This window comes from Falco naumanni, chromosome 1 (genome assembly GCF_017639655.2).
Source record: "Falco naumanni isolate bFalNau1 chromosome 1, bFalNau1.pat, whole genome shotgun sequence".
Lineage (NCBI taxonomy): Eukaryota > Metazoa > Chordata > Aves > Falconiformes > Falconidae > Falco > Falco naumanni.
Window position 1 is genome coordinate 61,528,191 of NC_054054.1, and position 12,779 is coordinate 61,540,969.

The 12,779-nt window shown below is 40.6% G+C and overlaps 2 protein-coding genes across 3 annotated transcripts in view; one reads left to right on the forward strand and one right to left on the reverse strand.

Moving 5' to 3' along the window:
• Nucleotides 1-11,710, forward strand: part of ZDHHC2 (zinc finger DHHC-type palmitoyltransferase 2) — a 43,930-nt gene extending 32,220 nt beyond the window's left edge. For both annotated transcript variants that reach the window (XM_040596426.1, XM_040596435.1), the window contains one exon: nucleotides 1-11,710. The gene's annotated coding sequence lies outside the window, so the exon portion shown is untranslated.
• Nucleotides 10,461-12,779, reverse strand: part of CNOT7 (CCR4-NOT transcription complex subunit 7) — a 19,896-nt gene continuing 17,577 nt past the window's right edge. Inside the window, exon 7 of the mRNA XM_040596444.1 lies at nucleotides 10,461-12,160. Within this exon, the coding sequence (XP_040452378.1) occupies nucleotides 12,032-12,160 (129 nt within the window). The 3' untranslated portion in view covers nucleotides 10,461-12,031. The remainder of the gene's footprint in view (nucleotides 12,161-12,779) is intronic.

The window sequence follows — 12,779 nt, forward strand, 5'->3', positions numbered from 1 at the left end:
TTCAAGAAAAAGCTGTCGCTGGAGGAAAACAGATTCTTCCAAATATCAGCCCAGTTGGCCAGCTGCTCCTGTCTGCTCCTGTGTGGATGTGCTCAGAAAACAAACTGACAGATGATTAGCTGTCTCCATGTCACTGCTTGAAACATGAAACTAAACATACTATTTCTGAACCATATAAAATGTTTCAACTTAAAGTTACTGACTTTGAATGGTGAAGGGTGACTGAGTATTAGGAAATGAAAACAAAGAAATGGAGTCTGAGTTTACAGTTGTGAAAATTCAATGGCTGGTTTTACTTCAGCATTCAGCACAAGATGTGACCTTCTTATGTATCAGTCCATGTTCTTGCCTTGGTTTTGAAAATTCACCTGATAATTCAAATTGCTGTAAGTAGTTTACTTTAAAATCAAATTTTTGCACTACTGGCTTTATGAACTGGGAGAACGCCAGTGTTGATCAGAAATAATTTAGTGGTTTAGTGGACTGTATTTTCTTTGGAGTGCTTGATAGGTGACTTTTGAAGATAAGAACACCCAAGTGAAGTGTCTGACTATTTTTGGAACATTTTTGGAAAACATTGCAAAAGCTCAATTTTTCCCTCAGATCTGCACTATCGATAGTTTGAAAAGTTGTGGAGGGGAAAAAATCTCCTTTGTTAATTGAATGCTACAGTGGGTCACTGGTGAGTGGAGCGATAAAAAGCCTGCATTCAGATAGGGAATATATAAATGAAGCTGGCGAGCTGGGGATTTTGATGGGATCTATACAGGGAAGTGCTGAAATGGGGATTTTTTTGTCTCATTTGGAGCCGTTAACACATTCAGGAAATTAATGTTGGCACATAACTTTGATCCAAAAGGCTTTTTACCAACCTATGTTCCTGAGGGCCACTGTCTTTCAAAATCCTAGTTTCTTATTAATCAGTAGTTGTCTCAGATTTCTTTTTCCACTTATTGTTTAAGACACTGCCTTTCTTACTGCATAACTTAATGAATATCCTGTAAGATCAAGCAGACTTACTGTTATAACTTGTGATATTTGCATTTACAGGATAACAGATGTTTGATTGCAATACCAAAAAGCCAAGCTGCTGCACATAGGAAACCCCCTTCAGTTAAGTTAGGAAGTAGCAGCTTTCTTAGGATCAGAGTTTAATGGCCAGATAATAAATAGCATTACCAACCTTAAAAGTCAAGGAATTTTCAGCAACACAAATCTAATTGTCTTGTGCCTTTCGTATACACTACATTTATGGTATCAGTGTTTACATTTAAATGCAAATTGTTATTCTGGAAACAACTTTAGGAGGAACTTTGTTATGCTTTCTAGGTGGCTAGATAGAGACTAGTCAAAAAAAAAAAAGTGAAAACCTCTCAGACTAAGCTTAGTTCAGTTGGAGCAGAAAAGTACTTCTGTTATCAACTGAGTTACTTAGCAGGTTGGCTTGCAGTGTAAAGATGCCAATTGTTTGTTAAGAAAACTGGCAGCAGGACTAAGTGACCAATTTCAGAAAGCAAAAGTCTTACCATTAACTCTTCTACAGGCAGATAACTTTAAAATTTGTCTTTCCTGGGTTTACAACTTAAGTGATAGCTGTTGGAGCACAAATGTGGCTTTTTTTCCTAGTGAGGGAAAATGTATTTATTTTACTTTTTAAAAAAAAAAAAAAAAATCAAAATTTTACCAGCCTGAAAACACGTGTTTCTTGCCAGAAGTGCCAGAGTGTGGATCCCTTTACATAGAACACCTTTTTTTAAACTAGCATGAAGGTAGCATACAGTTTACATGATGCCTGCAGACATCTAGCAACCAAAAGTTTTTCGCAGCTATTTATTCAGTATTGTTCTGTCAGCTACACCTGGTATTAGTGTTTGTTTAAAGGCTAACTTGTCAAGGGATAATCAGGGGAGAGGGAAAATATATTTTTTAACACTTCAGGTTCTCTATCATCTGTAGAGTCTTGTTTTTTAAGCAGTTAGTCACAGGGTGGTTTGTCATGGAGCATGCATGTGAAAATACTGAGTAAAAAGTTGAAATTCAGCTTCAGTGTTACTTGCTCCATGTTTTTATGTAAAGAAAAAGTACAGGTTTCTTCCCCAGCAAAACTTGTAATGGAAATGGATCCCTCCAGTACAGATGTCAGGCTCCCTGGCTGTGTCCAGGGCTCTGAGAGCTCTGGGTAACGCTAGGGATCAGCGTAGGGAAAGGGCAGGGATAAAGGATCAAGAAATGCCTGGCTTCTCCATGTCTCAGAAAGCACTTGGAAAGCACAATAGCCCTAAATAATCTGCAGCTTCGATGCAGCCAGAGGCTGTCCCTCTAGCAGAAGACAGATGGAGGCATGGGAAACACACTGACGAAGGGAGAAGGGGAAAGAGAAATGACAGTAGCTCTGAAGTAAATGTTAGCAGAGCTGAGCCGGAGGGCTGTAACTGCAGCCGCGCTCAGGGTGGACACGAGCCGTGCCTCTGTGTAGAGCACTGTCGACAGGCTTTTGAGGGTTCCTTGCAGTTCTGACTGTGTAGAATATGGACAAAAGTGAGCTAATCGTGCTCCAAAGTATAATTTCTGATATTACTGTGTTCTTGGCTTTAAGCTCTCTAATACTTTATATAGCAAAGTGAAAATGGGTCTTTTTGACATATTGTCATTGAGCATTGATGCTGTTACAATGCACGCAGGAGAATTTGCAAAGAGGTAAGGGGAGGAAGGATGCAGTGTTTGTCTGCTTGCACTGATTCCCCTGTTCTTTATATATTCTTGCTAGGCACTTTACTACAGCCTTTTGTGTAATTTCTGTATTTTTTTTAAGACTGCTTTTTACCTATTGTACAGTTACTAATCTACTTTTTTGCTAAAAACAAAATAATAGCCCTGATATTGTCCAGCAGTATGACTGCATCTCAAGCTTCAGTGTAAGCTGGATAAATTCTACAGACCTCTCAGATGGGCCCGAGTCCCTAATGACAACACAATTGAATTTATTTTGTATATATGTAAACAGCCATATGAATCGTAGCCCCTCACACGCCTAAGAAGCTTCCTTAATATGTAGGTTAGAACAAGTCCCATACATGTCTGCACCAGAAGTGGTGGTTCTAAGTCAGTTGATGTACTGGTGGTAGAGTCTGCACAGAGAACTATTTTTATTAAGAAAATGGAACACCTAGATGTTGGCAAGCTCCTCCTGCTGAGCAAATAGACACAGCTGCTACTATGCACTTTAATTCTTGAGAGAAAAACACTGTCCACTTTAAGCTGCAGATGGAAAGGTCTTTAGTAACCTGTAGCTGCGGCAGGTAATTAATGAAACACTGCTCATTATTTTTAACTATGTACTTAAAATCAGGGCCTTCAAGCAAGGGTTCAGGAAGGTTGCAAGGAAGCAAGTTTATTTTAGTGCGTGGTATGCTGTAGCTGTTAAACAGTATTTGGACTGAGAGTTCTTGCCCAGATTCAGTTGACTGGTGTTCTGGAATGGGGGAGGAATATATTTCTACATAAATTTAGTGTATAACTTTGCCACTTGTTAATGTATTGCTCACATAAATAAATGCTTCATGTTCAGCATTTCATGTACACAGTAGTCATTGGACACACCGCTTTCAGTTTACTGGCGGCGTGCCTGAACAGCAGAACAGGATCACAAACACGGCTTCATTAACAGCATCGCTGCTCCGAGTGTGCCCTCTCACCCCTTCACCAGCTGCCTTCAACTTTTCTGGGTGAGTTTTCCCTCCCCAGTGCCATTGCTAGATCCCTAGCACCTCACACAGCACCCACACTGTGAAACGGGGTAAGGGAGAAACAGAAGCCTTCTCAGTCTTTCATGGGTGAAATGCTCCATGCCTTCATGCTGGCAGAGCAGAGCTGTACTCCTTTGGATACTGTTGAAGGCCATCAAGATGGAATTTTGTCCCAAAAAATAGGGGGCTCTTAAGCCCACCTTGCTTTATAGAACTGAGGTGCAAGGAAGGGAAGTGCATTACCAGGGTTGTCACCCACAGCAGCTTTGCTTTGTGAGGGCTCTCCCATCCTTCCCCCAGCAGACTCCTCTCAGACTCTTACTCCTCCTTGCACTTTACTAACAGTCGCCCCTAGGAAAGCACTGGATCCAAACCTGGTGCAAGTGGAATGAAACTGTCTACTCTGGGGCCTCTAAAAATGCAGGACCAGGGCTGTAAAGGTGAAAGCACCTCTCACTCGTCCCAGTTCAGGTGTCACTGCAGGATATGCTCAAAGTTTCTCCCACTTTTTATTTAAAACCCTTCCATAAATATTTGTATTGAACCATAGGCAAACATTCTCATCCAAAATAAGACTAAAAGAACATACTGCTATAGTGTATGGGTGGGGGGTGGCTGTTGCCATTTCCCTTGCAGCCAGCTAGCACTTGTTCATCTGTGACCTGGTAAGAAGACAGGAAAAGCAGCAGCAGCCTTGTGGGGCGAAATTTTGAGCAGGTGACATCTGATATAACCAAGGAAAGCCTTGCCTACTTTCCCTTTGCAGTTTTTCTTTGTTCTGTTTTTAAATTTTTGATCATCATTCATCTCTCTCTTCCCCTTCCCTTCCACAGATTGTACATTTCAAAGTGGAACTTTTCAATCGGTATCTGCATCCTCTTTATTCTTTTCCCTCCCAAGGTTTATTCCAGAGATGTAATATCTTCATTTCTGCAAGTTTTCCTAATGGCACCCATCACTGAGATACAGTAACTCAGTCATCCTGAAATCTGGCTGCGTAGTTTCCAGTATTTGGGGCAATGATTACATGCTTCAGCTTAGATCACTGTAATCTTCTCAAGCAGATGGGCCCAACAGTTTGATTGCAGCAGTTGGAATAGTGTGCTGTGAGCCACGTCCCCTTTCCCACCTCCTGCACACTCACAGTTTAACTGATTGGCATAACTGGAACAGACCCAACACTTCCTGACAGTCACCATTTTATGAAGTCATTTGCCTTTTTTTCTTCTGAAAACAGGGTGATTCTCAGTTCACCTAAGAAGGAGCCAGAGGTGCAAAGACAAAATAGACTGTACGCAAACAAGTGTCACAGCCTGAATGACAGGAACCTATTTCCAGGTATTTTCTCTATTGTATCCCAGATTAAACTGACCCATAGTTTAGAGAAAAGCAGTAGCTTAGTGATGGTATAAGCACACTAGCAATTAACCTTCACATAAAGCACTACTGAAGATACTACAGGATAGACTCAGAGGGACAAGAATGAAGGAAAACAGAGCACCTGCAAAGCTCAGCTATTACGTGATGAAAGGTAAATAAAAGATACTGCCAACTGTAACCACAGCTCTGATTTGCTGCCCTGTAAGAGATAAAGCATAATCTCTGTAATGCAGCTCAAAAAGTTCAGCTGTTGCCAGTTTCCACCTGATGCAGAGAAGGGAAGGCTTCCTCTCGCCTCCCTCCATCTCTTTCCCTAAGATTATTCCAACACAGGTAATGGAGGCAAGTGACTCATGAACGCAGGAAAGAGCAGGCTCAGGCAAGGCAATTCTCCCACTTCAGCAGAGGCAGGAGGAAAGGGGAAAGAAAGAAAGAAGGGAAAAAAAAAAAAAAAAAAAAAAAAAAAAGAAGAGAAGCCTGATCTGTGCTGGCAGAAAAAGGACAATCCAAGCCTCTGCAGAAATTGGATCTTCACAGTTGGCACCAATAAGCACATTTCATTCCCAACCCAAGACTGCTAAAAACCCAGGAGAATCCTCCTCATTTCTCTACTACACCTAGTCAGGCAAGAGGGAGGAAGACACCAAAACAGTCTCCTATAAACTAACAAAGGTACACAAGTTCAGATATAGCCAAAAGAGAACGTCATGGTATGACTAGGAAAGTATGCTGTGACAACTGATGCCTATAAAAAAAAAAAATTGAGTTGTTTTGTTTGTGAGATCTTGTTCAAACTCTACAATTTGTGGTAGTCAGACAAATACCAGTAGCTCCATTGGAGGCTTTTGGCTTTCTTTGCTGTCACTGAGTTGGTGGTGTCTAATAAAAACCTCAAGAAGCCAATTTTATTTAAAAAATTCATTACTTTGAATAATTACAAGTTAATAAACTGGCATAAACCCCTGCCATCCTAAATCCATTAACACAATGTGAATCTTAAACTCCCGGGGAAGTTCTACAAACTGATTCGCTACAGAATCCATTTCTTCCTTTCAATGCACTTAACTAGTTCTGGTGAGTTGTTAGTTAATTCAAGGTTGAGAACCCAATTGGGAGTTTAAAACAGAGGACACAAACACATGTTCTCAAGTAAAAATTACATGGGGGAAAAAACCTCTAAAAACATGTCAGCAAAACAAAAACAGATACACCATTGGGAAGTTTAAGTGAAGATGCAGGGGCTTAAGTTTGAAGGTTCCCCCCCCCCCCCCCATCTTTGAATGGCATATTTGTTAGTATGTAGCACATTTAAAATAAATAAAACCAGCAACATTTGGCTTTATGAAGCCACTTCCATTCTGTGACTGGTCAGTGAACCCCTTCAATGGAAGGCAGCTCCAAGAAACACAGGCAAGGATGGTGTGCTCATGAAGTTCAGAAAAGAACGTAGGCAGTGACCACAGCTGTCACCAAAGAAACTGATCTCAACACCAAGGGGACCAGAGATAGTCTTTGCAGTAAACAGACAGCTGTATCAGTTGAGTGGGTCAACTGGTTACGTAGCTGGCCTTCCCCAAAATCATCAACAGAAAGTATCATCTTCCTGAGCCAGCCACACCAACATGGGGGCATGTGGAGGTGGCCCAGCCCAACAGAGTGAAAAACTGAACATCCAGTAAAACCAGCTCCGAGGAGAGCAATGGGCTTGAGCTGGCTTCACCCCGTGTGTTCCCTCCTGGCAACTGGGACCATCCAACACTGATGGTGAGCATGGCACAGAGATCGGTAAAGGGAATGATGTTCGTATTGCGATTCAGCCATATATACACAATTGCTATGTTGTGTTGTGATTTCAGCATAATGCTTATCACTTCTCTAAATCAAAATCCCACATAAATTATCTTCAACTAAGTGCGTTTGTACTGAAGCATTAAGCCTTCCTCATGTGGAATATCTAAAACCACCTCACCAGGGAGCACTGGACTAACACACTCACTTTGCCAGCTGATTCAGTTAGCCCATTGCCTATTTTTTCTAAGTGACTGCAAAAGGATTATGCAAGAGTTTCATAGACCTGAACAAGTATGTTAAAGTTCTTACTCACAAACATTCAGCCAGCATGACTGAATGCAAGACTTCTGAAGGACCAATATTTATAAGCTAGGTTACTTGAAACTATTAAATGAAAATACTATAAAATTATATTATCTGCTATGTGGGTTTATGAGACGACACCTCAAAAGAGAGGTTTGATTCTGTAACTTTGGTTCTGAAGTACACGCTTACTTAAGGCGGTGTTTAAGGTTACTCACCCAGCATAAAAATTAGTATACACCAGTGCCGGCAATTAGCAGAAACACAACTTTTAACCCAGCAGAAATAATTCTCAGCTAGACATACATACAGCTCAACGTTCTTGTTATCAACCAGCTTCTCCCACCGTAACTAACCCTCCTTTTAAGACATTACTCAGACCCACTGCTTGCTCTCTGTAGTTGTTTAGGCTCCCACATTTCAAGCACTACGAGTGGAATTATCTTTGATACAGTAACATTAAACTGAAAAAAAATTAAGGAACAGCAACCCATTCCCCAAGGCACACTGTCTCTTTTACTTCAAGAACTTGACGTGCCCCGTTACCTGAAAGTGGAATCAACCACATCTCTTGCTCTTTCAGCAAAAAACAACATTGAAAAGCAAAAGCCTACATGAGGAGGCAAAGCATGGACCTGGAACAGAACAGGCTGGCTGCATGCGTTACGTCTTCCAGTACGTGCTATACGACATGAAGGAACCAGTCTTCATTGCGTGGGCTGTCCTCCGGGTGACCAATAAGCCCACGTACCTTGGGGGTGCAGAACACCCACACTTACACCTCAGACACAAGGATCCAGAGCAGGCTACGTAAGTGTAGACTCAGTGTGCTCTAGTGTCACGGAAGAGTTAGCACTGGAAGGGACCTGTGGCCATCTAGTTCAATATACCTGCTCAAAAGGAAGGTAAAATACAGCAAGCTAGTCAGAAATTATTTCCCCTTCATAAACCCAGGCTGCCTGCTTCCAACCAGCTTCTTAATCCTAGAAACCACTTCCAAACACAGAACAGCTATCTGCTCTATCACCTCCCCAGGGATCGAGGTGAGGTTGACTGGCCTACAGCACCCTGCATTCTCCTTGCCCTTCTTGAAGGAAGGGGTGACATCTTCCACTCCTCAGGAAACTATCCTGTCACCACAGCCAGTCAAAGACAATGAGAGCAGCCTCGCAATGACATCAGCCAGCTCCCTCAGCACTGGTGGGTGCACCTTAACAGGTCCTCCAAAGTTCTTTATGCCCAATTTGTTTGTATGTTCCTAACCTGAACCTCCGCTACCAAGGATAAGTCTTCCTTGTTCCGGACTGTCCTCAGACCTGGAATTCCAGAAGGCAAGCCTTAAGAGTAAAAGCTAAAGCAAAGGCGGCATTGAGGACCTTGACCTTTCTCACGTCCTTTGTCACTACATCTCCTGCTGCCATTCAGCAGTGGTCTCACATTTTATCTTTCCTTGCTCCTGATGTCCCTGTAGAAGCTTTTCTTATTGCTCCCTCACCAGATTCGACTCCAGGTAGACTCTGGTTTTCTTAACCTTCAGTGACAGTGTCATCTGTCCGTGCTTCCATCTTCTGTACACTTTTCCTGTGTTTCACTTTAGTCAAAAGCTCCTTGCTCATCAATGCAGCCTTCTTCCCACTTGTTTGATTTCCTGCGTGAGGGAATTAAGCATTCTCGAGCTTGGAGCAACCAGTCAGATTTGATTAGAGAAAGTTCTTGGATGTCAGAGGTTATAGGTCATCCCCAAATTCATACGGGGAAAAGCCTCAACTACTCTGAATGTTCCAGCCTTACTTTCTTCCATCTCAAAAGATCCTTCTTGCCTAATTTCAATGAGCAAAGGGATTAAATGCTTACGCATCTGACTCCAAAAGCCAAAAATACAAATAACTAAAAAAAAAAAAAAAATCAAAGGTTTTGATACTGCCTTTCTTCTGACAAACCTACTCAAAACAACAATGTATTTTAAACTGATTGGAAAGAGCAGAGGCCTGGAAAGAGTATTCTTGTCTCTGAACAAAAAAAGGTACATATCTAGACAGCTGGAACTGTGCACGCACATTTATTTTTGCAAAAGCAATTAAAGCTGTCCACTTTGGAAACAGATTTCAGGCTCTGCAGTTTACAAGTAACAGTCCTACACATAAGAAGTTACTTTTTTCATAATCTCTACAGTTTACCATTTAAATCACTCCCTAATGGAAACTAAATTAATTTTGCCACAGAAACTGAATGATGCACATATGTCCCCCCAGCTGTAAGCAACTCTCAACAGATTACGCTGATCAGACCAAGAGCTCTCACGCAGAATAAAGCATAATCTTAGTTTCACACTGATCAGTGGCTTTTGAGAAAATCTTTTCTCACATGAAATACACTAAAGAGTAGAATTCAAGTCAAATGCCTCATGAGAATTTTAGGCTAGGGCTTAAGCAAACTCAGCCTGATCCTGCAGACTGCATGCTCATTAGCAGCGGGGACAAGAGACACACACACACCTGTTGTGCATCTTTGGGTTTAGCTTCCTCCCAAAGGAGTCCAAGCTCTGAAATATTCATGACTGGAAGCACAGAGAAGCATAGCACAGCACATGGGATGCTCAGCAGTCACTTCAAAAGCACATGCCACTCTGAACTAAAACTTAGCGTAGGCACACATTTAGAAGCCTCTAAACACTTCCTTTCATCCACAACTAAAAAGTTACTTAAAAACAAAACCCCAAAGTTCTTCGAAGAGTCATTCCCTTCAAAAGTTCCCCACAGACAGCTGCATCTGTATGTTTTAGGCAAAGCTACTAAACTTTAAAGCAAATGCATCGAAACTTCAGGGGTTCTTCATTCCACGCGTATGCAAGTTTTCCACATAAGCCACAAAAAGAATCCATCCTGTTTTCCAGTTAAGATAGTCCCAATGTTACCAAAGCCAAAGATAACCAAAGTTAAAGCCAGTCACCATCATCTAATGGATAATGGTATTAAAACAACTTACTAATGGGATTTGGATGCCTCAGTTGTACATTATAATTACCACTCTTGCAACTCAGGTCAGTAGGAATGAAGTGATGGGAAACACATGTACGGAATTCTGCTCTGGAAGTGGAATCAGTCAGCGAGCAGCAAGTTCAGTCATTTTATAAGGACCTGGAAGAGAACTATCATGCCTAAAAAAAACAGAATACAGAACTGAATTGGCTAAATACACACATTCCTGGAAAAATTTTGCAACAAAACCACCAGTCTGTTGTTATGTAAGAAAACATTTCTTAGGCCTTTATTTACAAAAGCTTTAAAAACAAATACCCTCTGTTATGCAAATTATTTGTTGTTTAAAAAGGACCACCCGGTTACATCATTGTAACTCAATGAAAAAAGGTGTTTGATTTTTTGTTGTTAAGTACAAGGTAGAACAGAGTAATTTGGTGAACACTTGGGAGATTTGTCTACTATTGATTTCCATGTCAAACACGCACACACATACACGCACGCACACACAGGCACACAATGTTGCACATTCCATCATTTCAGGCTAGTATTTTAGCTATTCAATACCAAAAATCCTTCCTGCACAACTGCTCTGTACACATGCTATGCAGAGTTAAGAACATACTTTAGGGTCCTTTAAAACAATATATCTAAAATATATTGCTAAGATATACTCAAAAATAAACTAGCATTACACTCCTCAGGTAACTTTATTAGCTATAAGTTATTTATATGTTGTTGTTTTACAACAAATATCTGTAACATCTGTCTTCGTAGCAACTACAAAACCCCATGATTTAATTGTCCTTCTAATTCAATCAAATAGTAATTTTTTCAGATCTTTGGGTTTTATCTTCAACTAAACTTACTTTCAAAAATCATGAAATCAAGTACATAATAAATATGACTTCATAAAAAACATCTGAGGTGTACATTACTAGAATAAAAGCTAGCAAGTTAATCAAGGGAAGTGTGCCATTACAAAACTCCTACTATTCCAATACCCTTCGATGCTTATTGGCAAAAATGCTAAAGTCATAGCTGTTCTTTTCCTGAAGGGTGTAAAGCTGTTTTTTCAAGCTTCTTTCCCCCATCACAGAGCGGTTTTAAAGCAGCAAGCCAACCAGAAGTTGACATGTGCAGGATGTGTCTGAAGATGACTTGAACACTAGTAAAATAACAGCAGTTACTATGATTTCAGTAGTCTGTTGTGCTTCAACAAACGGAGGTTGTGCAGCAAGTCGTGGTCTGTGGGTTGAGATACCAAGGAAATACAGCATGAAGCTGTTTTAACTTGGCAGATGATTGTTTTCTAGCTGAGGGCAAAAGAAAAACCAAAACAAAACTTCAAATAAAACAGAGGATCCGAGTCAGAGTCACTCTCTAAAGTGCAAATTTGATGGTCCACAATCTTGAATAGCTAAAACGCCTGCATACTGGAAGGAACAGACATGAAAGTGGAAGTTAGTTACAATCAGTGCCAGTTAATTTGGAGGCGGGAGGGGAAAGAGACAAAAACTAGATAATCAATATAGTTAAGTTTACCAGACTATTCATTATGATTTAACTTTCTCCTCTCTGCCACACTGATTCTATACATGCTTCTTTACAAATGGGCTAGTTATGAGGCCAAAACGTAATCCAGAAAATTTTACATATCAATATTAAGATCAAAATCTGTGATAAGAACAGTCAGGTTTAGTATGTAGAAAGGCAGAAAAGAAAGAGTGCTGAGAAAAGGGGAAAAAAAGCCTTATTGTCCAAGGGGTTCAACCAGAGATAAAACCTATATACAAGCACGTGGAGGTCAAAAAGATGGCCTTTCATTTCATGTCATGACTGTTTGTTGGCTTCTTCTTCATATGCATTTCCTGTGCCGTTTTGTACATAAGATGACCCCGAACCAAGGCCGTATAAGTGGCCACAATATTTGGCATCGTCAATGTGATCTTCAAAGAACATCTAAAAAGTTAAGACAGACACAAATTATTGGCAAAGAAAAGGCTCAGTTTAAACAACTACAGAAAAGCTTTAAAATGTTACTTTCTTTTTAACATCAGATACCAAATCCCAAGGCGCAAAAGATAATATAATTAACACAGTAACACACTTAATCTCAACACATTATCAAAATGTGCTACGTGACATGATTCTTTAAAGTAAATCTGCCAAGGAATACAATCAGCCCTCCTGTGCACCTTTCCTGATGAAATGGCCAAATGCAATGTGTTGATAATTTTGTATTATCAGTTATCACTTTTCTGCAAGTGCAACAAAGATATTTCTCCAACTGATTTCTGCAGAGTTTCTTGCAACAGGCATGTGCTTGGCACTCATCTGTGCCCATACCCTACCTACACCTCAGCGCTGTGATTTTCATCATGCTCTGTCTTTAAATGGAGGTATGCCCTGATGTATACTATAGAGGTTTGGGGGCAGGGACAATGTTTGATCACAACACCCATTACAAAGTTTAGAGAAATGCAGAAAGATGCATTTCCAGCTAGCTCCTCACAGAGGGTGACTTTATTTAATAAGGAACAGCAAAATTAAAGTAAATGCCATACTAAGACTGCATTTA